At 33.6% G+C, this 24,027-nt stretch overlaps 1 protein-coding gene and 1 non-coding gene across 10 annotated transcripts in view; both read left to right on the forward strand.

Annotated features, from left to right (window-relative positions):
* DMXL1 (Dmx like 1) overlaps nucleotides 1-24,027 on the forward strand; it is a 114,736-nt gene that overhangs the window by 9,583 nt on the left and 81,126 nt on the right. For all 9 annotated transcript variants that reach the window (XM_032476559.1, XM_032476560.1, XM_032476561.1 and 6 more), the window contains exons 2-7: nucleotides 5,401-5,526; nucleotides 8,182-8,253; nucleotides 11,296-11,374; nucleotides 15,778-15,910; nucleotides 19,667-19,733; nucleotides 20,843-21,018. In XM_032476559.1, the coding sequence (XP_032332450.1) occupies nucleotides 5,401-5,526; nucleotides 8,182-8,253; nucleotides 11,296-11,374; nucleotides 15,778-15,910; nucleotides 19,667-19,733; nucleotides 20,843-21,018 (653 nt within the window). The remainder of the gene's footprint in view (nucleotides 1-5,400; nucleotides 5,527-8,181; nucleotides 8,254-11,295; nucleotides 11,375-15,777; nucleotides 15,911-19,666; nucleotides 19,734-20,842; nucleotides 21,019-24,027) is intronic.
* Nucleotides 9,694-9,800, forward strand: LOC116662884. Its single transcript, XR_004318966.1, has one exon. It is a non-coding gene; the product is annotated as a U6 spliceosomal RNA (small nuclear RNA).

A 24,027-nucleotide genomic window follows, 5' to 3' on the forward strand; every position in this document is an offset into this window, starting at 1 on the left:
GTTCTCATTTTGCATTTGTCTGATGTTTTCTCTAGATTAGATCAGGGTTATGCATTCTTGGCCAAAATTCTGCATGGATGATGTTGTGTCCTTCTCTAGGTTATCACATTTGGAGGCACATGATATTTATCATTAGCTGTGTCAATTTTGATGACCCATTATGGTTCTATCCATTTCTCCACTGTGTAACTGTTTTGTTTTTTCTCTTCACAACTAATAAGCAGTGTGTGAAAGACATTTAAGACCATGCAATTATCCTGATCCTCACCAAGATTTCCCTCTGGATTGAGCATCCACTGATGATGATTTCTTCCTGGTATTTTTTTCTCTTTGCTCTTTTCTTTTTTTTTTTTTTTTTAGAGCACCTCCTTTCTGTTTGGCATAACAAGGTGCTTTAGGCTCTCATTGTAGCTGCCCTACCTGGCCCTGTAATTAACCATTTCTTTGAGGAGCCCTGGTTTCTTTTAGTAGACAATGTAGAAACCAAGATCAAGATACTAGGTGATCTCATTGCTACTGGAATGTGTTTGTTTCTTGGCCCTTTCAGTGGACAGAACTAGCAAATACACACATATGTGCATATAGCATGCACATACATACACATATACAAACATATGTTTGCATGTGCATAAGAAAATATGTATATTTTAGAAAGCATGATTTTATATACCAATATTTCTGATTTCATTCCAACCTTACCTGACTCTGCTGTGTCTTCCACATTTCATATCTTTGTTCTTTCTTACACAGTGAGAACTTTGGCTCATTTGCTCAATCCTATAATGTGTCTAAAGTGGTTTCAGAACTACATTGTCCATACCACTACAATTTTTAAAAAAACCTACTGAAGAGTTTAGGATTTGTTTGTACTTCTTCTCTTCATCCTGCCTGTGAAATAATAGAAAATATATGTATTGGTCTCTGTCCCCCATTTCTGGCACATAGTTCCTGAAACCCTTGTAAATTCCTAAGTGATAAGAACATAGGAGCATCTCTTATTCTAATATTTGGTCTTTGAATGTGGGTCCTGACACAAGACTCTTGAAACCCTTGTAAATTCCTAAGTCATAAGAGCACAAGGAGCATCTTTTGTTTTGATGAGGCAACTCTGGATGGGCACTTCGATAGCGGGTGGTCATCAGAAAGGTGCAGCCATGATTAGAGTCTTGGAATTTTCATCCCTACCCCTCATTATTCAGAGAGGAGAAGAGCTAGAAATGGAGTTAACAGTTGATCATACCTCCACAAGGAAGTCTCTATAAAATCCCAACAGTATAGAGTCTGGGGAGCTTCCGTTTTGGTGAACACATCCAGGTAACAGGAAGGGTGCACAACCCAGTCCATGGAGATAGATGCTCCTGTACTTGGGATGCTCCCAGACCTTTATGAAGCTGTTCATCTGTATACTTTATCATATCTTTTAATGAGCCAGTAAACATAAGTGTTTCCCTGAGTTCTCTGAGCTGTTTTGGCAAATATATCCAAGGTGGGGGAGGTCATGGGAACCTCTCATTTGTAGCCAAGTCGGACAGAAGTGTGGCTAATCTGTGGACCTACTACTTGTGATTAGCATGTAATATAGAGGGCAGTCTCAGTTAAGACTGAGCCCTTAACTTGTGGGATCTGATGCTGTCTCCAGGTTGATAGTGTCAGAATTGAGTTAAATTGTGGGACACCCAGTTAATGTCACAGAATTGCTTTGTGTGGTTAAAACCCCCACATGTCTGTTGTCAAAAGTATTGTGAATGTGGTAATAATGTAAGAGTAAACGAGAAACACGGGAGAAGGACTAGGTTTTTCCTTCTTTCTGTCTAAAACTGAAAATGTATACTCAAAATCTGTGTTCATAAATTACTTAATTCCTCCCTGCCTTCTTTCTTTCAGTGTAGATATAATATTTATTTAAAATGCAGTCAGTTCTTTTGTTTCACCCCCACACTGTGAATGATTTAATTCAATTTTTGAATTTGTATAATGTTAACATGTTTCAAAAGTCATAGCTAGTGTCCATTGGTAGATGAATGGATAAAGAAGATGTATGTGTATGTGTACACACACACACACACACACACACACACACACACACACACACACACACAGGAATATTACTCAGTCATAAAAAAGAATGAAGTCTTGTGATTTGTGATAATATGTGTGGACCTAGAAGATATTATACTAAGTGACAGAAGTCAGAGAAAGACAAATACCATATGAGCTCACTTAGATGTGGAATCTCAAAAACAAAACAAGTGAACAAACATAGCAAAACAGTAACAGACTCATAGATACAGAGGACAGACATGGTTGCCAGAGGGAATGGAGAGGGGCTGATACTTGAGGGAAATTAAGACAAAGACTTCAGTCACAAAATAAATGAGTCATGGGGATGAAATGCACAGCATGGGGAATATAGTCAATAGTACTGTAATGCCTTTGTATGGTGACAGATGGTAACTAGTCTTATTGTGATGATCATTTTATAATGTATAGAAATACAGAAATACAGTGTTGTGCACCTGAAACTAACATAGTGTTGTAGATCAATTATATTTCAATTTTAAAAAGTCGTAAGTATATAAAAACCTATACTTGGAAATGTTACTCTTTGCTTCCACTCCATCCTCTCCCCCTTAGTAGGTAAATAATTTTATTCTCTCTTAGTTTTCTTCTCCCATTATTTCTTTTTGTAGTAATGAGGTACATGTGTTTTCTTATTTTCCTTGTTGTTTACACACGCATAAACTTCTATATATGCCCTTTCCTACTTGGCTTTTTTTCACTTTATACCATCCCCTAGAAATCACTCCAGTCAGTTCATAGATAACTTTCTCCTTTTTGTGGCCATGTAATACTCCATTGTGGATATGCACCATAGTTTAGTTAACCAGTATTCTATGCATAGCAGGATTTTTAAGGAGATATTTATACATTCTTGAAAATTATTAAGAAATAGAACAAAATGGAAATATAGTTTGAATCTTCTATGGATTTTATTTTTAATTATACAATCAAACTATAAAAATTAACATTCTATAGTCAAGGAAACCTAGGAATCTTTTTTATAAGCCCCAAGCATGGTAGTTAGCTCATGAAGGTTGTATCTTTTGGTTATATCTTTTTTTCCCCCATTTACTAGTTTATTGTCATCCATTAGTTACAACTCTTAGAGAAGAAAATGAGGACTGAATGAGAGAGATATTTCAGATGAATATCAATAATTTTATTTAAAGTTTATCAAAACTGGGGAGAAATAGCTTTGTACCTTCTAGTACTATCACAAAGAAAACATCAAATGACAGACAGTGATAGTATAATGCAGCAGCAGCAAAAAAACAAGGGTAATCCAGAGCTGTGTAAGTCTTTCAGTGATCAAGGCTTGTTTGTATTGTAAGTTAGCGTCTTTCTCTCTGTAGGGCTAGGTATTTATTTCTGAGATAATTTTGCATTTATCAATTCTGAGTTTTTAATACTTGTATTAAACAATAATTTTATGAGGCACTTCAGGATTAATGTAGACTTAATTCAGGAAAATTTAGCCTTGTGATTCTCAAGATTAGGTGCAACATTCTGGTTATATATATATTCTGGTTAATGGAAACTGAAAAAATTTTGTTTAGTGAGAAGGAAATCTAAATTGTAAACATTCCAAATTTAGCACAGTATTTTGGGGAACAATAACAATTGACTTTTTTAATCAAAATTTAATATTAAGGAGAAAATCAGTTTCTAAAATATTAAGCTATTTTAGACTATTGTTAATGAAAATTTTTCTTAAAATAAATTAGTTTTGAAATTTATTCTTACTAATAGTCTTATGACAAGCCTTACGATTGTATTGTGGATATTTACATAGGTGAGCAGATCATCATGAGATTTTTCGTTTACTGAGCCAGTTTTTTCCAGTATGTGACACTAATGGAACCACTTGATTTCCCCTAATTCCACTTAGGAAAATTTCAGGCAAGCATACGTAACTAGGAAAGTCCCTGTACTGCCATGGAAATAGTACTAGATCAAAAATGAAGAGATCAAAGTTCTCATGCCCACTCAGTCGCTAAGAAGTTGTCAGCCTATTTAGGTCTTATTTTCTTGTTGGTAATGTGAGCAGATTTATTTGTAATGTCTTTCAAGTCCCTTTTCTAATATTTTTTGGTGGCTTGTACAGAACCATTTTGGAATTGGTAGAAATTATGGTCATAAAGTATATATTAAGTATACTATTTTTTTTCTTAAATAAGGTGTATGTGCATGTGCAAATGTCATGGGAAAATAAAGAATTACCAAAATTTTAAGAACGTATCAGGATAGAAAACAGTTTGTGATAGAAATTTTATTGTCAAATTTATTGCTGGTCTATATATGTAAATTCTTGGAGGACAGCCATGTACTCTTAAATGGAAGAAACTGCTGGGATCTCAGAGCAGAGAAAAGACAAACTTGAACTCTACCTCTTTGTCTTGGAACTTAACTTGTAGTGATGGAAATGTATAATAAGCAAGATACTTACAAACTGTGATGTATATTATGAAGAAGAAAAACAGTGGTGTGATGGAAAGTAATGAGGGGAGAATATTAATGAATACGAATATATTCAGGATCTGAGACCTGAATGTTGAAAAGAAGCTAGCTTGACAAACACCAGGCAGATCAAAGGAAGATAAACCACCTTGAGGCGGAAAAAGATTGACGTGCCCACAGAACGGAAAGAAGGGCAGTATAGGAGCTGGAGGCAATTGAGGGAAGGAAAGAGTAGCTTGACATGGGTTTGGGGAATTAGACAGTCATTTAGGGCATTGACATTGGTAAGGAGTTGAGATTTTATTCCAAGTACAATGAGGAAACAATTGAAGGGACTTAAGCAGGGAAAATTACTTGGTGTAATAAACATTTTAAAATGATCACTCTTGTAGGGAGGCTATAGCTCAGTGGTAGAGTGAATGCTTAGCATGCACAAGGTCCTGGGTTCAATCCCCAGTACATCCATTAAAAAACATAGATAAACCAAGTTATCTCCCCCCAGAAAACAACAACAACAAAAAGATCACTCTTGACTTTGTGTGGAAAGGAATTAGAGGGAAGCAAGAATGGAAGGAGTCAGAATATAAACAGTAGTGCAGGAGAGAGATTATGGTAGTTTACATAAGGGCAGTAGTATTCAGTGGAGATGGAAGAAGTGAAAGGAACTGGTGTATATTTTGCGGATAGGACTGACTGAATTTGCTGATGGGACTGTATATTGGCAGTAAAGGAAGTATTCTCAAATAGTAAAGTTTTTTTTCTTTAAAGAATATTTAAAATTTGATAAAACATAATATTTAATGCCAGTGTTCTATATGATAAATATTTTCTTGACAATTTGATCATTTTTATTTTATTTTTTTCTTTTTTGTTTGTTTTTAGGCTTATGCATCTGGATGTGACATTGTTATACTGGGAAGTGATTTTGAAAGATTGCAAATAATCCCAGGAGCTAAACATGGAAATATTCAAGTAGGATGTGTAGATTGTTCAATGCAACAAGGCAAGGTTTGTAATCTTGTGGTAATATGAGATTTATTTTGAATATGGTTTTTGTCAGGATAGTCTATTGAATTAGAGACTTGCTTTGTTTCCAGGACAATGTAGCTACAAATATCTTTGGCTCTCTGAGATGTACTCTGCGGAACAAAATTCCTGATTCAGATCTATCTTAGAGATTGTTAGGAATTTATTCTTGTATAATTTTAAAATATAGCATAATTTTATCTATGAGTTAATAAAGAAATATAATATTCATTACCTGTAAAATAGGTTTAAAACGTACTTATCTAAAAATTTATTGAATTGAGGGAAAGAATGACAGTAAATTTCAGTCTGTAAATAAACTCCTGAAGACAAGTTACTGTTAGAGTCCTTCTTTGTCTGTAAACATGTAGTTATCTCCTTGTAACTTCTAGATAAACTTTGTATGAAAATGAAGATAAACTCTTCTAAAGTCTATAATTTTTTATTTATTCTAAGTCTATAAGAAAAATGAAAAATTTTATCTGGACTTCTATTTACATATGAAAAGTAAAAAGTTACCTTGAAAGTAAAACACTAACAACAACAAAAGAAACAAGGCATATGATTCTATATTAGGTTAAATCCAGTTTTATATAGTACCAGAATTGGGAGAATCATAACTATTAGGCAGTATAGTGTGTAGATAGCTTAACATAGCACTGTATGGGCATAGATGACCAGGCCTAGGTTGTAGCTAGACTGGGCTGAACTTTGCAAACTTAATTTTTTAGCAAGATATTTAAGTTTATTGTTTGATTCTTGTGATTCCACTAGAATGTTTTGTGTGAGAAATCAAAATGGACCCAATCTTTTTTTTTTTTTAAGTTTAGTCTAATCATTCTTAATAAACCTGCCATTCTGAAAAGTCACTTATTGGGACCTAGTTTAAAGATACTCATGATAAAGGAGTTTCAGCTCTTGTAGTCTTTACCTATTTTTTGGACTACTATTCTTTTTGTTATTCCTATGTCCCTTCCCTTTATAGAGTTACAAGTGTTTCTCATCTGTCTTTCTTTTGTTCATGCCTTTCATCCTTACTGTACTACAAAAATGATTTTTATTATAGAATGCTAAAAATCCTTGAGACTTTTTTTCCCCTTTCTCTTCATGTTTGTTTGATCTCCTAGCTCTGTAGTTCTTGTATAAAAAAATTTGCTCACACCACTTGATTCATATAGAGCTCATTAATGTTGGAAGTCTAATTTTAATTATTTCCAGTGTGAGTTATCTTTTTGTGATAGGCTAGATTACATAACAGTCCAGGTTAGAATGAAAAGGTCATTTGGTTTTATAATCATTCTAATACAGGGTAAATTTCCTTTGTTTCTCAGATATCAGTATAATCAAATGATTCCATAGTTATCAAGAAGAAAATTTGTGGGTCCTGGTACTTGGGACTTTTGTTTACATTTAAAAAGGAAATACTTCTTAACACCATGGTCATCAATATTTTGTCATTATTGTTTTTTTCTTTGTGGTACGACCAGATTTATTTTTCTGAGAAAATTCATATGCATTTATCTTGTTGTTCATTTGCTTAAAAACATTCTTAGTTTCCCATTACCTTAGAAAAGTTCAGATTGTTCACCTTAATATGAGACCCTGTGTAACCTGACTCTCACCTGCCTTTTGGCCTCATGCGCATTATTCTGTCTTCTAGCTGGGCAGATAGTCAGTCACCTCCAAACATACATTGTTTCTTTTAATCTTTACATTTGTGTTCATACTGTGCCTTATTTCTAAAATTGAATATTCACTGCACTTTGATGTCCTACCCACACTTAAAGGCCCAAACAAAACACTCCCAGACCGACTCGGTGCGGTTGATTTCCACATTCTAAGAATTGCTCAGAACATTTAAAAATATCCATTGAGAGTTTTTTCCCATGTAAATGTTGTATCCTTATTCCTTACTCCCTCTTTACTAGATTATATGTTCTTATTTTTATCCCTAATTCATTCATTCTATCTATGCATCTATCTGATTTCTGATATTTGTGACTCACTGAAACTATAGTAGTAGCTACCTTATAAAACGGAGCCAGGAAGAGTTATGCTCCATTAATTTAAATGGTAGATTTTAAAGATACTCAAATAAAATAGAATATTGAAAACATATACTCCTTGGAGGGTTCACAAAAGAATAGATCTAAGTTTTAATTCAAAAAAGTTAAACATACTGACAGTTCACTGACAGAGTTGTGATCTTTGAGGACAGGTAACCTAAAAACTGATTTTTAAGCCAGGTCAAATTCCATACTTGACAAAGAATACATCGATAGATTTTATTATGTGAGGAAGAGAATTAACATTTACTATGTATCTCTTTTTTTTACATATGCATCTTATATAGATAATTATATACCAGATGTTTTACAAATACTACTAAAAAGATAGTATTATATATATTATAAATATAGATAGATTCAGAGAGATTAACTTACTAGTTAGCATAGCAAGTGACAGTAGGGATTCTGACCTAAATATTGTAGTCCCTGAAACTGATATTCTCAAGTATTGGTGAAAGAAGTTTTGTGATGGGTATATTTCAAGTTACAGTGTTAATCTCTTTTGCTCTTTTGATTCATAAGCAAGTTAACATATCCATAAATTTTCTTTCTTTTTTCTTTTTAAAAGATTGCTGCATCCTATGGAAATGTTATCTCTATTTTTGAACCAGTTAACCTACCGAAGCAAAAGAAAAATTTGGTCAGTAATTTATCTTTTCTTTTAGAAATGGAAATGTCTTGTGTCTTAAAAGATAACTATTTTTAAGATTACAAAATTAGATCGTCACATAAATCAGTATAAATTATACACTACAATTAAAGACATGTTAAATGCCATTTCCTTATAAAAACTATGTTTACATCGTTCACTGAAATGGAGTTAAACTAAATTGTGCTTGGTCAGTTGTCTTGAGATGCTTTACTTTTTTTCCATATGTCATTTTTTTTTTATAATAAGTATTTGGTCTTAACATGCCCCCTGGACTTATTTTCTTGCACTTAGTATATCATGTAATATAATTGTTAGTAGGTCAGCGAATGTTTTTCTTTACAAAGAAACTAATTCAGAAATAGTTCTGAAAGTTGTTTAAAAGAATAGGTTATAAATATTGAGGTTATATAGTAGATTTCTTGGGTGTTTAAATGCTCTTAAATATAACAGACAGACCAGGTTATTTTACCCATGTCTACTGAAGATTAAACTAGTGATTTTTTAACCGTGTTTAAGACCATCAGCATGGTGTGCTCTAAAGATCACTGTAGTAGGAGTCATAGAGCTGGCTTCTTTCTCTGCTGCTCTTTAGCTGTTTGATACTAAGCATGTCAGCCTTAAGAGGCTCTTTTTTCAATTCCAAAATTGGTTAATATCTATTCATTCTTGATGTCAAAGACTGTGGAAATATGTTAAATGTAAAGAATTAAAGTGTTTTAATAATACACCTACCATATATCTTTTAATATTTTTAATTTCTTTTTCACATAGCTGATTAATATCTTATAAATACTCTCTGACTTAGTTTGGCAGCTATTATTTCTTTTTTATAAGTAAGGCAGCAGAGACCCAAAGAAAATAACTGACTCAAGCAGTGAAACAGCTATTGAGCCACAGAACTAAGAGTTAAACCAGTTGTGTTGATTTTCCCCTACCTTGTGTTAATAAAAAATATTTTCTCTGGGTTAACTGATATCCATTTTTAACATGTTGATCGCCCACTGTGGATTGGGTGCCCCTGAGGACACACAACTGTCACCCAGATTTGGGTGCCATCGTGATCAATGTGTTAAATTTAATAGAAGGAGAATCCATAATTCTCCCATTTCTGTTTGTGTAGATATATTACCTAATGAATCCACTACTGGAGGCTCTTACAGTCTTATGAATTAGTAATTGACAGTATTTAAAACAAATTTTTTTAAATAGTTTCTCTGCTAAAACACTATTATTTCAAATAATACTTAAAAAGTATTTGTTGAATGAAATTTCTGACTTTTGCAAAATCAGTTTTTTATGTTTTTTTAAAATGCCTTTATTAATAAGGGTAGAATGGTAGAATTGAGAACTTTAGGTTTTGCCTACTTTCTCTTGTACTAATTATAATTGTTTAATAGTGTGAAAAAATTATTAAGAAGAGGCTGGTTTGTGCTCGCTTCGGCAGCACATATACTAAAATTGGAACAATACAGAGAAGATTAGCATGGCCCCTGCGCAAGGATGACACGCAAATTCGTGAAGCGTTCCATATTTAAAAAAAAAAAAAAAAAAAAAAAAAAGAAGAGGCTGGTTTATTGGTAGGCAGCACTGATTTTGCAGAGAGGGTGAAAAAAAAAAAAAAAAGCCTGATGACTAAGGGGAAAACTGGATCAAATGGAAAAATCAGAGACTTGGAAGGTGCAAAAAACTTCAGTTTCACACAGGGAACTATATTCAATATCTTGTAGTAACTTATGGTGAAAAAGAATATGAAAACAAATACATGTATTTTCATGTATGACTGATGCATTATACTGTACACCAGAAATTGACACAACATTGTAAACTGACTTCAATAAAAGAAATACAAAAAAACTTCTATCTCAAGATACAGTTTCAGAGAATCTTCAGATCCTCGTAAAAATATATTATTTGCATACTCTGGAATATACTTTTAAGATGATGGTTCTTCATGAGAGGTACACTTCAGAATCACTATTTGATAAGTGTGTCCAGATCCTGCCCTGGAGAATTCTAAATACATGGGTTGTGCCTGTGTACTTGTACATCTAGTTCTAGAGGGAGTTCTGATGTGTGCTGTGACTGACAGCCTTTGCTGTAGGGTGGTGTTTGATAAAAGCATATTCTGCAGTCCCCCTGTATCAAAATCACCTGAGATGTTAAAGTATAGATTCCTATGCCCCATCCTGGCCTTTTCAACCTGAACCTTTGGGCATGGATCTTGACAGTTTGAATTTTTAGTAAATATCTCAGGCTATTTTCGTACTGAAGTATGAGAACCACTGCATTAAGAGAGTGTTTATGAGTTTCAATCTATTAGAGATTAGAGAAATCAACTTAGTAGGCTACAACTTGAATTTAAAAGAAAATGGAATAGAATAGAAAATGTTAGAGTGTATCACACGTAGTAAGGGTAAACTGAGATTGCATTTATGTGTGTATGTGTGTGTGTTTTGAGTCACAGTGCAACATGTATTTCTTACTGGTTTTCAGGTAAAAACAAAAAGTTTGAAAAATATTGCTTTAAGGAATGAAAAACTTAAATTTCTTAAATTATATAATACAGTGAAAGTGTTAACACCTCTTACTATGAATTTTCACATATACCATATAATCTCAGGTGAAGATGAAGCATTAAAAAAGAAAGAAGCCTCAAATAGCAGAGACAAAGACATATTTTAAATTACACCTTTGTAACTATAATAATAAAGCAATAATTATAACTTTTTAAAGTCTGAGGTTAATACATATGTTGTCCAAGGTGGCAAATATTTATTGGTTGTTTAAATATGCTAAAGACTGACTTTTGGACCTCTATGAATGGATATTCTCTGACTATTCTTTTCCATCACATACTCCTTATTTTTCTTGACTGCATTGAACATTTTATTCTCCTTAAATATGACTACCTGGTCAATTATGCCTAAATATGAGATCATGTGTTATTAAAAATAATAAACGTCAGTGTATACATTTGACAGAGAAAAGATGCCAATAATAATTGGCTAAATGAATTTTTTTTAATTTTAGGAATTATATAGTCAGTGGCAGAAAAGTGGCCAATTTTTTCTGGACTCAATAGCACACAATATAACTTGGGATCCTGCAGGTAAGAATATAAGAAAGATTTAACTGAAATGAAGTAACACTTGTTTAGGCTATTGATTTTTTTTACTTTCATGTATTCAGTTCTGCTTTGTGTGAGCTTGTGGGAAACACAAAAGTAAGTAAAACAGATTGTGCTGTTTTAGAGCTTACTGAAATGAGAAAAATATTTACTGTAGGAGTGTCCTGCTATTGTAGGAGTATGTGTTGTTTTGGGAAGAAGACACTAATTATCTCTGAAGAATCAGTTTCATTGAAGAGGAAACTTTGCCCTGAGAGTAGATAGATTTTTAACAGTGAGGGTGGGGTTAGGTTGAGGAGGGAAAAAGAAGTGAATACTAAGAAGAGATAATGTGTATATGTATCAGTTATCTATTTCTGCATTAAAAAACCATCCCATAGCCATTTTTACCAATCTACCACAGGTGAGCAAAGACACAAAGAAAGCATGAGATATATGCTAATAATGGTTAGTACTTTATTGAGGCTGGAGTGAGTTTGGTGATGAGGAGATAAGATTACAGTATATGGAAAATCTTTATAGTCTTGCTAAGGAATTTTAATTTAATTTTTTTAGTTGTAGAAAAAGTATAGGTTTTTGAAAGTGTCTAGTGACAAGCTAAGGTTTATGGTTTTGCCAGATTTTTCTGGTGGCAGTAATGATCAGAGACAAGAGGAACAGGAAGATAAATACTTTATAATTTATAATTACCTTTGGAAAGTATGCATTCGCAGTAGTCTGAATGAGAAATAAGAGCTTGTTTCATTGACTTTATTATAGTAGGTGCTCAATTAATATCAAGTGACTAATGGAAGAAATACATAGATATGAAATATATTTAGGTAGTAGAATTGACATTACTTGACAACTGGACTTCAGATTACTTTGGGAATATCTATGACCACAAGAAGAAGAGTGATATATAGGAGTTAGAGATAGTGGAACGTAAGTTTTATTTGGATATATAGAATTTGAGATGCTTGTGTATCATATAGTGATATTCAATAGGTAGTTAGAAATTTGAATCTAAATGTATGAAAGAAGTCATCTTTAGAACATACAACTAGAAGTCATCAGTTAAGATAGATAGGATAGTTTAAATTTTAATATAGTAGATGAAATAGCTGAGAAGAATGCTAATTTAGAATAAGATTCAGAACCTTTGGAAATTAGAGAATGAAAGAGATTATCTTAGTTTTTTTTTTAATGACACAATGTTTTAAAATGGTTTTTTTTCTCATGAGACTGATGCTTGCTAGCTTGGTATCCTACATGTGTATTTTATGCATACAGTGAAAAGAGTGAAAATTTACCCTGGGTTCAGATTTTAAAATCTGTTTAGTACAGTACTTTATTTATAATTCTGCAGTGGATAGAATGACTCATGTCCCAGTTTATGCCTGTTGTCCTCATATTAATTAATAATTAATAGTGTCACCTTCTATTTTCAGAAGTGTTCCTATTTGGGTGATAAATTATATGGTTACTCTCTTATAGCACTATAATTTATTGTAATTATTTGTTTACTTTTCTTTTAGTAGACAAAGGCTGAGATTCTGTTTTATTCAGTTTTTTAATTTATTTTTAGGGGCCATCATATATTAAGCTCTCAATAAATGTTTACATATTTGAATACTAGTTTTGTGATCATAAGCAGATAACAGATCAAAAATGGTTAACTTGTAAATTAAGGTAATATCTATTTCACAAGATTTTTTTTAATGATCAAATGTGGCAGTATACATGAAAGTACTTGGAACTTTCTATAAAAAGGTATTTATATAGATACTTACCTATAAAAATGTAGTTGGCAAGCAAACAGCTACTTGAAGTCTCATATGAATAACTTTAGTAAAAACATTTATTATTTGAATTGAGTGATATTTCTTTAGTAATGATACAGTGGTTGCTTGGAATTTTTGTACCTGTGGTCTGTAAGTACTAATGCTTCAAAAGATAGTATTGATGTTAAGTTCCTTGAAAATCATCATTACAGAGTAGTATTAAAAGATAATTACTTATTTTTTGAACATGTCTAGTAGTGACTTGCCAATAGTTCATGACCATTATCTTTTTTACCATAATTTAGTTAAAATTCACATAAAAGTTTATTATTTTTCTTTTTATAATTGAAGAGTTAAAAATTTATTGGCTTTTGGTTGAGAAATGAGTTATTAATGAAATAAATATTTGGGAGCTATTAACTTATTACTTTTGCAAATGAACTTTGTAATTATCAACAGATTTAAAATACATTAAGATAAATATTAGTCTTTTGGTTTTGATGAATATTTACTTATTATATACTAGGTGTTGGGATATAAAGAAATTTTTTCAGGTGGTACTAGTAAATTGACAGTAGTTCCTTGGTGTTGTCTCCAAACCTACTATTGTATCTTGCTTAAATCATAAAATTTGCTGTTTAGACTTAATGCTTCTTTTCCATACTTTGCTATCCATACCTCTGCTCTTTCTGTTCTAATCAATGTTTTATACCAGACGTTTCCTACTTTTGTTTCATTTTATAACTGGGATTAAGGTTTTTGTATTCTATATTAATTTCTTAATCCTTCATGGGACACCTTTATTTCATCCTCAGTTTATGTTAAAGAAAAGAAAGCTTGTCAAAACTGAACCTCGTAGATACAGAGAACAGATTGGTGGTTGCCAGAGGCAGTAGGGTGGAGGAGAGTTGGTGAAATAGGTGAATTTATTTCAGTTATGAAATAAGTAAGTCCTGGGATGTAATACACAGCATGGTGACTATAGTCAGTAGTTCTGTATTGTGTATTTGAAAGTTGGCTAAGAGAGTAGGTCTTAAAAGTTCTCACCACAAGAAAAAAAAAAATTGTATGTGGTGTTCTAAACTTATTGTGGTGATCATTTCACCCTATATACAAACACTGAATCATTATATTGTAACCTGACACTAATGTAATGTTATGTGTCGGTTATATCTCAGTTAAAAAAAAAAAAAAAAAGAAGAAGAAGAAAACTTGTGTCTGTTGGTAAGCTAAACAGTGGAATAATAACCATATTTAAATGGAATGTCTCATTAGTACTTTCTGGACTGTTTTTATCCGTCTGTGAGACTTTCCACCTAGATGCTACTATTTATTGAACTTCTAAGTGCATGGCTTTTGCTAGACACATTATACTTATTATAACTAATCCTTATAACAAATCTGTGCACATTTCTAATATCATAGATGAGAAAATTGAGGCTCACAGGTTGCCCAACTAGATCAAATTCACATGGCTGATTAAATGACTGACTTGTTTTGCCACAGACCCACTTTCCTTTTGAAATAAAGTCATCTTTCCAGAGAGACACAAATCCATAAATAAGGTGAATGCCTTATTTATTGTCAGCTTTTTGGCCAAAATTGCATCTCTTCCTTTATCTTCTTCATTTAGATGATAGCATAGTCTTCTACTCAATTACCCAAGTCATAAAGTTCGAATCTGTCCTTGAAACCTCTTGTTTGTATCTGTTTCTTACTTGGTGTCAAGCCTTGAAATTTTTGTTTTTTGAAATGGCTTTCAAATCCTTATTACTTTAATATTTGATTCAGATCCTCAAGATTTCCCATCTGTATGTATCATTTAACCAGGTTTCCCAGCATCTTATGTTTTCCCTAATTCTGTCTATCTCGAGAGTTATTTTCTAAAAAGGACTTTTTACCCTTGGTATACTGGAGTTTTTGAAAGCATGATGAAAATTATAGATTATCTCTCAAGAAGATTGTACATAGTTTACCTCTAATTTTTGCATATTATGTCATTGGAGGGAGGTGTGTAGACCTCTTCATATCCATCTGTTGACATCTCCCTCCTAGTTGAGACCCCTTATTTTAGAATACATATCCACTTATGTAAACTATCCCCCAACTACTCCCAACTACCTATAACAAACTCTGAACTCTTTATGAACTTCAAAAATGCTCCACAGTATTATCCCTCTCTTCTTTTTCCAGGTCTACTATGCACCTTACCCCTTAACCATAACCAGGTTATGAAACATTCTCTGAAACAGATTTGAACTCACATGTTTTCATGCTTCTGTTCATATTATTTTTCTAGTGGAATGTAAACCCATCATGAAAAAGAACAGTGTTTCATTTGTTGTTGTATTGCCAGTGCCTAGCACAGTGCCTGTTACAAAGAAGGTGCTCATTAAATGTTGCTTGAATAAGAGATTAAAAGATCTTTTCCCCTTTTTGTCTAAGCTGCTTCAACAAAGTTAAAATACAGCCTAACTCCCTCATACCCCAAATCTCTTTTTTGTTATTAGGCCTTTTTAAAAAGTTGTATTTTCTTTATAGTATTATATGAAACTCCTGAGCATGTAACTTAACTCACTAATTAAATACTGAAATAATAATTGGTGAATGATGTATTTTTAGGCAATCGTCTCTTAACTGGTTCTAGCTGTTTGCAACTCTGGTCCAATGCTAACTTGGAGAAGCCAGCTGAAGATGAAAATCCAGATAAAACAGATCTTAACTTTGGGGATTGGAGATGCATTTGGCATTGCAAGTAAGCAATTACTTAGGGGATTAAATTAATGAACCTGTTCTGTGTGGTCTTATTTTATTATAAATGCATTTTCATTTATGTAAAACCACACTAATATAAAAAGTATTGACTTTTTGAAAATAGTGACATACCTTATATACAGAGGATTCATTATTTCCTATGTTCTTTTTTTAAAATTGTTGAATAAAACAACTACAAAGAAACATTAAAAATGTGTGAGGCCTATATGAAGATAATTAAATAGGAACTTGCCAAATTATACAAAAGGAGACAGAGATACCTTTCATGCTTTTGAGTGGAAGTTTTCCTACTGTGGATAAGTATATTTTTCCCAAATTAACCTGTGTGTTGAACATCATTCTTACCAAAATCTCGCTGGAATTTCTACTTTTGAGCATAGTTCTAAACTTTATTTAAAAGGACAAATTTAGGAAAATCAGGGAAATTCTGAAAGAAGAAAAGAATGAAGATACACAGTATAGTAAAATGACTATAACTGGTGAAACAGTTTGTTGTTAATACAGAAACAGATAGATTTGAGTCCAGGATTAGACCCAGTTATACATAGAGATTCAGTGTATAAGGTGGCATTTTGTATCTGTAGGGCAAACTTGGTAGCTCTCTGGGGAAGAAAATATTAGAAACTCTTCATACCTGGCACCAAAATAGATTTCAAAGGAAGAAAAAGCATTATTATACAATGAAAAAAATTTCATAAGAAAATATAGGTAAATTTTCATATTTTAAAACTATCATGTCTGGTATGGTAGCAACTAGCCATATTTCACTTGAGCACTTGAAATAGGGCTTCTGAAGTGAGATATACTATAAGTGTAAAATACACACTGGATTTCAAAAATTTTGCACGAGGGAAAAAATGTGAAAATCCTATTAAATTTAAATTGATTACACATTGAAATAGTATTTTTGATATATTGGATTAAATAAAATATAATTAATTTTACCTGTTTCTTTTTATGTTTTGAAATGTCACTACTAGAAAATTTAAAATTATGTATTGTGCTAGCATTTATCATTGTGTTTTATCACTATTAGATGAGAAGTGATGCTTTAGAGTTAGGGAAAAATTAAATATGATGCCGAAACTAGAAAGTGAAAGGGAAGAAAAGGAAAAAATAAATAGTTTTGTGTATCAATAAAAAATTTCTGTAAAGCAAAAAGAACATAAGGAGAAGAATTGAAAACTTGGGGGGAAGTATGTGCAATTAGGGGTTAATGCCTTTTTTAAAAGGAGGTCTTAAAAATTAGACTAAAACATATGTCTCAAAAGTAAACAAAAATGGACAATGAAGAGGAAAATTTTAAACAGTAGTACCTATGAATAATGAACATATTAAGAGTTGATTGACCACACTCGAAATCAAGAAATGTGAAATATCCAGAAAGAAGAGAATGAATGATATCTATTACTAGTAAGAGTGTGGAGAAAAGGTAGCCTTACATATTGCTAATAAGGGCATACAACTGGTACCATCTTTCTAGAGATCAATTTGAAAATATGAATCAGCAGGCTTAATTTTTTTATACCCTTTAGATATCAATTCCAAGTTTCTTTCATTTGTTCAGCAAGTATTTGCTGAGTGCTTATCATGTTCCAGACAGTGGTAAAAGTACATGGAACACAGCAGTGAACAGATAAGGGGAGATAGACAATAAATCAGTACAACAGGATGCTAGGAATGGCATTCTTCCTGAGTCAGTTTTATATGAAGTGGTAATAGGATATAAGACAGATACCAAAGTCAGAGTAAAGCAGACCTCCTATATATAGAATTTACAAAGGAGATTTCAAAGGAGCCGGTGCCATATTTTTTGCACCCCTCAGCTAAATCATGGGTATTAAAATGGGTTGATGTGTAGAGAAGAAATCAGGATTTTGCAAAGATATTTCTTTAGAAAGAGCTATGACTTTGCTTTTGAGTCTTTTATATAATGTTGGAGAGAGAGGAGCAGTGAAGTGTTATATTGCCTTCTGTGCAGGTCTAGGAAGGAGCTTACTTGGGTTGAACTGAGGATTTGAAATGGATTTCATGCCTTTGGGAGAGGGGAAGAATCTTCAGTTAAATCACCATCAGAGTTACACAGTAGTAACTTGGACTGGACGTGCTAATTACTTATCTGAGATGGTTTGCTATTTAAGCAGCAAAGCCTTGGGGCTAGAAACTATGCTAGCTTTATTTTAGGTTCACCTGAAGATTACACTAACTGGAATACATTTAAAAGTTGAATTTGATCACGGTCCGTTTGTGGTGCATTTGAAACACTGGTTACACATGTTAGATGAAGACGAGTAAGTACGACAGAGAAGACGCAGGGGGAGGGGAAGAAGAGTAGAGGTACATTTATGTATAGACCTGAAGGAAGTGAGTGAGTAAGCCATGTGTGCATGTCTCTGGGAGAAGTGACAAAAGAGAACCAGTGCAAGATTCTGAGGGGAAAGTGTGCTTAGCTTGTGGCTGGAGTAAAGTGAATAAGGTGGAGTGATAAGAGAGATGATCAGAGTCAGGAGTCAGATTATAGGTTATTGTGGGGCTTTTACTTTCTATTTTGAGCGAGTTGGGAAGCTGTTGGGGATCTTGTTGTGATCTGATTCTCTTTTTAAAGGACTACTTTAGCTATTGTAGGGACAACAAGGTCATAATCATGGAGACCAGGCACTTTTAATTACTTGTTTTAAAGCTATGCTTAGGATTAACCAGATGCATAAAAATGTGTGTGCAAAAATGTTCGTTGCACCACTTAATGTTCGTGACATATTTTAAAATAAATATTACAGAGCAAATTGTGAATATAACCTCAGTTTCCATCTCCTTCTTCCCCACACCCTCCCTCTGAAAGTAGATAGGGAGAGTGGAGAGAGTGTTTGGAAGTCTGTGTATTAAAATGTGAACAGTGGTTTTGCCTGGGAATGGGTGTCATGGTATTGGTGAAGCTGTAGGTGATTTTATTTTTTTCTTTTCACCTATTTGTATCAATGTTTTTTGTGAACGTATTTATTACATTTAAGATTGGCGGAAAAAGTTATTTTTATTTGGAATGAATTGTGGCAGAATTCCTCTATGGCCCGCTTTACAAATAAATTTAGGATGAATCTATATAAACATGAACTTGGGTAAAGAAAAACAAAGCAGTGATAGTGAGACTTGTCTTAAGGTCAGTATATATGGGTAGCCAGAAGGGAAGGCAGGGAAGGAAAATGAGCCAAAGCTCCTTGGAGGAAAAAGGCATTTATGCACTAAATATATTGGTGAACCTGGAAGGCTGCATCCATGATGGTTGGAAGTCTCGCTTTAACCCACACATAATCTTTAATTATGCAAATGCTACCAAGGCAGAATTCATTTTAAAATACTGATTTATTGTCTATGAAAATGTATGTTGGAATATAGGTATCTCTGGCTCCAGAAATTAGATTTCGAGATTGAAAAAAGAAACCTTTCTCACATTCTAAGGGATTGAGAGCTATGACTCTCTGTCTTAAGCTTTTAAGACTGACAGATCACTCCTTACATGATTCTTATACATGAATATTTTTACATAAAGAATAATTGTTATATTTGATTTAATGTTTTCCATTTTTAATTTATGAGATATACTTTAAAGTGAGTGTTAAACTTGTGTCATCACAATATTTTCTATTACTTGAAGCAAATTGCTGACTAGTTTACAGAAGTAGTGTTGCATTGTCTCATTTAATTTTCCTTGAAAATTATTCCTTGTCTGTTTAATTTACAGAACTGCTTCCCAAGTTCATTTAATGAAATTTTCACCAGATGGAGAATTTTTTGCCACTGCTGGGAAGGTAATTTGTGAAATTGCTGTTGTCACATTGTGTTTATGGTGTATTTTGAAACTTCAAAAACAGTAACTGACTTCATTATTTAAGTTGAAACATTTTGTTAAAAATATGATACAGCAAAAATTGGCTCCATATTATTGTGTTAAAAGGCAGTATGGTGTAATTGAAACAGCAGAGACTAAAGGTAGATCTGGGTATAAATTTTCCATTCACCAACTTTTTGATCTTGGATGTGTAGTTAATTTCTTTGAGCCTTGGTTTTCTCATTTGCAAACTGAAGATGATAATACCTACCTCATAGGTCATTGATCATAGGATTAGTTTAGACAGTATATGTAAAGTGACTGACACGGTGTCTTGGATGTAGTATACTGTCAGTAATAAACTATAGCTAATTTTTATATTCTGTTTTAGCTGACAGCCATAATAGGATGTATTTAAAGTAGAAGAATTTGCAGACTTTCTAGAAAGACATTTGTAACCATTTTCTTTGTTATTACCTGTTGATTTCAGAATAATGTATTCCCTTGAAATTATTTTATTTTTTATCATTGGTTCACAGAGCAGTTTGTGTATAACTAATAGTCTGAAATTATTGTTCCCAGGACTCAAAACCTGTAGACTATGAGATATGCCCTAAATCCTCAGTGAGAGTTTTTTTTTTTAGGAGATTTTCAACACTTTCTTTGAACATTCGCATGATATAAAAAACTACTCTTTGATTTCAAGAAGTAGCAGTCTTTCCAAGTCTGCTAGTGGCAATGCTTTCTTACTTGATAGTTGGCTAAGTGGGAGAATGAACCCTTAACTTCATGTTTAGGTCTTTCCCAAAGAACTGTATTTTTCCATTCTGTATGGCCAGTAGCATTTTCCTTGAAATAATCCTTGCAAAATACACACATTCGTATATTTTAATTCTCAAAGTACAGTTAAGGAATGCTAATAGAGAATTATCGGAATCAGAGATTTTCTTTTTAATTCCTCCATGCCCAACCCCTCCTCACATCCCTAAGTTCCTTTAATTAGGGAGAAAATCTATTGCTATTTGACTTAACTTTTATATTTTAAATTCTGATCTTATGTTTTTCTGTTTTTTGGGTTTTTTTCCCTAGGATGACTGTCTTTTAAAGATATGGTATAACGTAGAAAACTGGCGGACAGCTGTTACTTCTCCAGATAAAAATTCAGAACAATCCGAAGGAGAAATTGACTTTTCTTTTGTATATCTGGCCCATCCTCGAGCTGTAAATGGATTTTCCTGGCGTAAAACAAGTAAATACATGCCTAGGTCAGTGGATTAGTCTTTTTTCCCCATATATTAAGAGAACGTCATCTTTGTGACTTTGACTTCTTTTTTTTACTTTGGGAATCCATTGCTATAGGATTTTTGCCTATGAAGATTCAAGTAATATTAGATAGTTCTTTCCCTGCAAACCTCTGGCCGTGGGTCAGCTGTGGTTGATGCTTAACAGAAGAGCCACGCGAAATGATAATCAAGATCAGATGTCCTTAAGTGACAGAGTAGGGCATCTTTTTCTTCCCTTTGTTGGGTATCCAATTCTTTAATCTCTTAATCATTCTCCAAATTGCTGTTTTTCACATTTAACTCCCTTATCTTCTACCTTCTATGTGTATCTCCTCTGGTTTCCTTTTTTTTTTTTTTTTTTTGATTAAAAAAAGAAAGAAAAACAGCTTTATTGACAGAGTTTACCATGAGGGCTCAAATATTTCTTTAACTGCACCCAGCAGCTTTGAGGGAAAGTGTTTGGATTAATACATTATGATGCCCTGAACTAGGTATTAGTTTAACCTACGCATGCATGCACAAACACACTGTTAGTACCTCTTTTCGTTTCTGTAGTACTTCTTTTGTTTCCTATTGTCCTTGCAAGACTTGATATCCCATTAAATTTTTGCCTATACTTGGTAAGTTACAGAGATACTATATAAGTGTATACTTATATTACTCAAGTATAGGTAGAAATTCCTTTTTGTTCCCACATGGCCATTTTCAGTTTGTCCATACCGTGGAGCAATACAGTTTTTCCCTTATCATTTTGTCACCTGAGATGTTTTAAGCTGATCGATGGTACTGGATCACTTGTCGACTTTAGTTTTGCTCTTCTGAGCCAACAGACTATACCTAGATTTTTGAAAAATTACTTTACTTTAAGACCTTTTTTTTTTTTTTTTAAGCAGTTTAAGGTTCACAGCAAAATTGAGGGGAATGTACAGAGATTTCCCATATAACCCTTGCCCAGACACAGGCACAGCCTCCCCGTTATCAACATCCTCCACCAGAGTGGTACGTTTGTTACAGTGGATGCTTACATCAACACATTATCATCACCTAAAGTTCATAGTTGACAATATGGTTCATTCCTGGTGTGCATTTTGTGGGTGTGGACAAGTGTATAATGACATATCCTTCATTGTTATACCTAGGTTTTTTGGAGCTATTTTCTAGTGCGGTAGTTACTGTACTTTCCTACCCTAGCTCTCCAATCTGACAAAGCATAGGAACAGGATACTCCAGGAACAGTGACAATTCCTTTTTTTTGGTGGATGTGTCCCAGTCTTTGGGCTAAGGGAGAGTGGTGTGGACATTTTATATTGTTAGCAAAATCACCCTCATCCAAGCTTCACTTTGAGAACTGTTGCTCTAGTACCTCTGAGACCATTGCCCATATATATATAAATGTGTTTAGAATAGAATGAGCTATGGTATACATTACCTCTCCTTTTAAAGTTGTAAATGACCCCAATAAAATGAACTGCCATCACAAACTGTGAACCTTATAGAATTATCAGAAGATTACATCATTTCAAAGGCTAATTTCTTCCAGTACTCCTAGTATTTTCATATGCAGCTGGTTAGAACACCAGAATACTAAAAAAGCTTATGAAATATTGTATCTTTTGAGACGGGACAGTCACATCTCCTGACCCTTGTTTACTTTGCGTTGGCGAAAGTGATTACAGTGGAGGCAGAGGCAGATAACTTAAATTAGGCCATTATGAATGCCTGATGACAGTAAAAATTAGGCATACTAGTTTTTCCCCCTCTGCCTATGTTCATTTTATCTCTTATCAACTGAATTCTGCAGCATAAAGAGCCAGCTCATAACCTTCCTTAGTTCTTTTTAGTTTTCATTTTTGTTTCACCAGCTGCCTGCAGATACATAGTGGGAAGGTTGCCCCTTTCTCTTGAGAATGGGATCCCATCAAAGACCATTGTTCCTTCTATATGGCATTTTCACTGAGTGATTTAGATGCTTTGTTTTTCATGTAAAATTAAGATGCTCAACCAAATGGTAGTACTTTATGCAATGGGTCTGCTGGAATGAGAGAGAAGGATGGAGAAGTGTTTGTAATGAGCATACACTTGTTTACAAATTAAAAATTGGTGAATATAGGACAGATTGGAAGGTTTGATTATATCCTTCGAAAACCTCCAAAAATTGGTTATACATAACTAGTTTCAAAACCATCTTAGCCTTTTAGCCAGTTGTTAAATCAAGATAGGACAGGTGTTACAGACCTTACCCATCACATGATTGCCCTCTATAAGGTCATTCATTTGTATATATATATATATTTGTGGGGGGAGGTGCTATACCTGAATATGATATGCTTATTCAAGAGAGAATAACATACCTTGATGAAGAAGTGAGGAAGGGAGGTATTGTCTGAGAAATATCTCAAATATGTCAGGGTGTTTCTTCCATGCCCTGCTTATTTTACCTGTTAGCTGTTTACACTGTTTGTCAGGCTTGGTATCCTAAAGAGAGTCACATGGGGCTACCCACTCTCCAGAGTGGAAGCCCTGTCCGTGCTTCTGAGTTGTGGACCTTTCTGGCTTGCCCTGTTGGTGTCTATAAGCCCTCCCTTTCTACCATTTACTAATTGACACTGTCAACCTTGTACTTCCCGTATTACTTTTCGATGTATTTTCTTCTGTTTCTGTTTACTTTTAATCTCATTGCCACTGTCTGTGTGTATGTCAATGTACTGGAGAGAAATTAAGAGAGAGAAAGACGGTAGGAAAAGGTCAGAGGGAAACAGAGGAAAAAAGAGAGAGAAAGAAGGAGGAGGAGGAGGGAGAGGCATAAGAATGGGGAAAGGAAGGAGAAACAGAGGGTTTGGAGAGGTGAGAAGGAGAGGCCTTAGGAAGAGGGAGAGGTGGAAAGGGAAGGTGACTTGAAGAGGCTGAGAAGCAGAAAATTGTAGGAGAAGGCAGAGTGAGAGAAGCCCAGAGAGTGGATGGAAAGGGGAGGAAAGCAGGGGAGTAGACATA

The sequence above is a fragment of the Camelus ferus genome, chromosome 3 (assembly GCF_009834535.1).
Source record: "Camelus ferus isolate YT-003-E chromosome 3, BCGSAC_Cfer_1.0, whole genome shotgun sequence".
NCBI classification, from domain to species: domain Eukaryota; kingdom Metazoa; phylum Chordata; class Mammalia; order Artiodactyla; family Camelidae; genus Camelus; species Camelus ferus.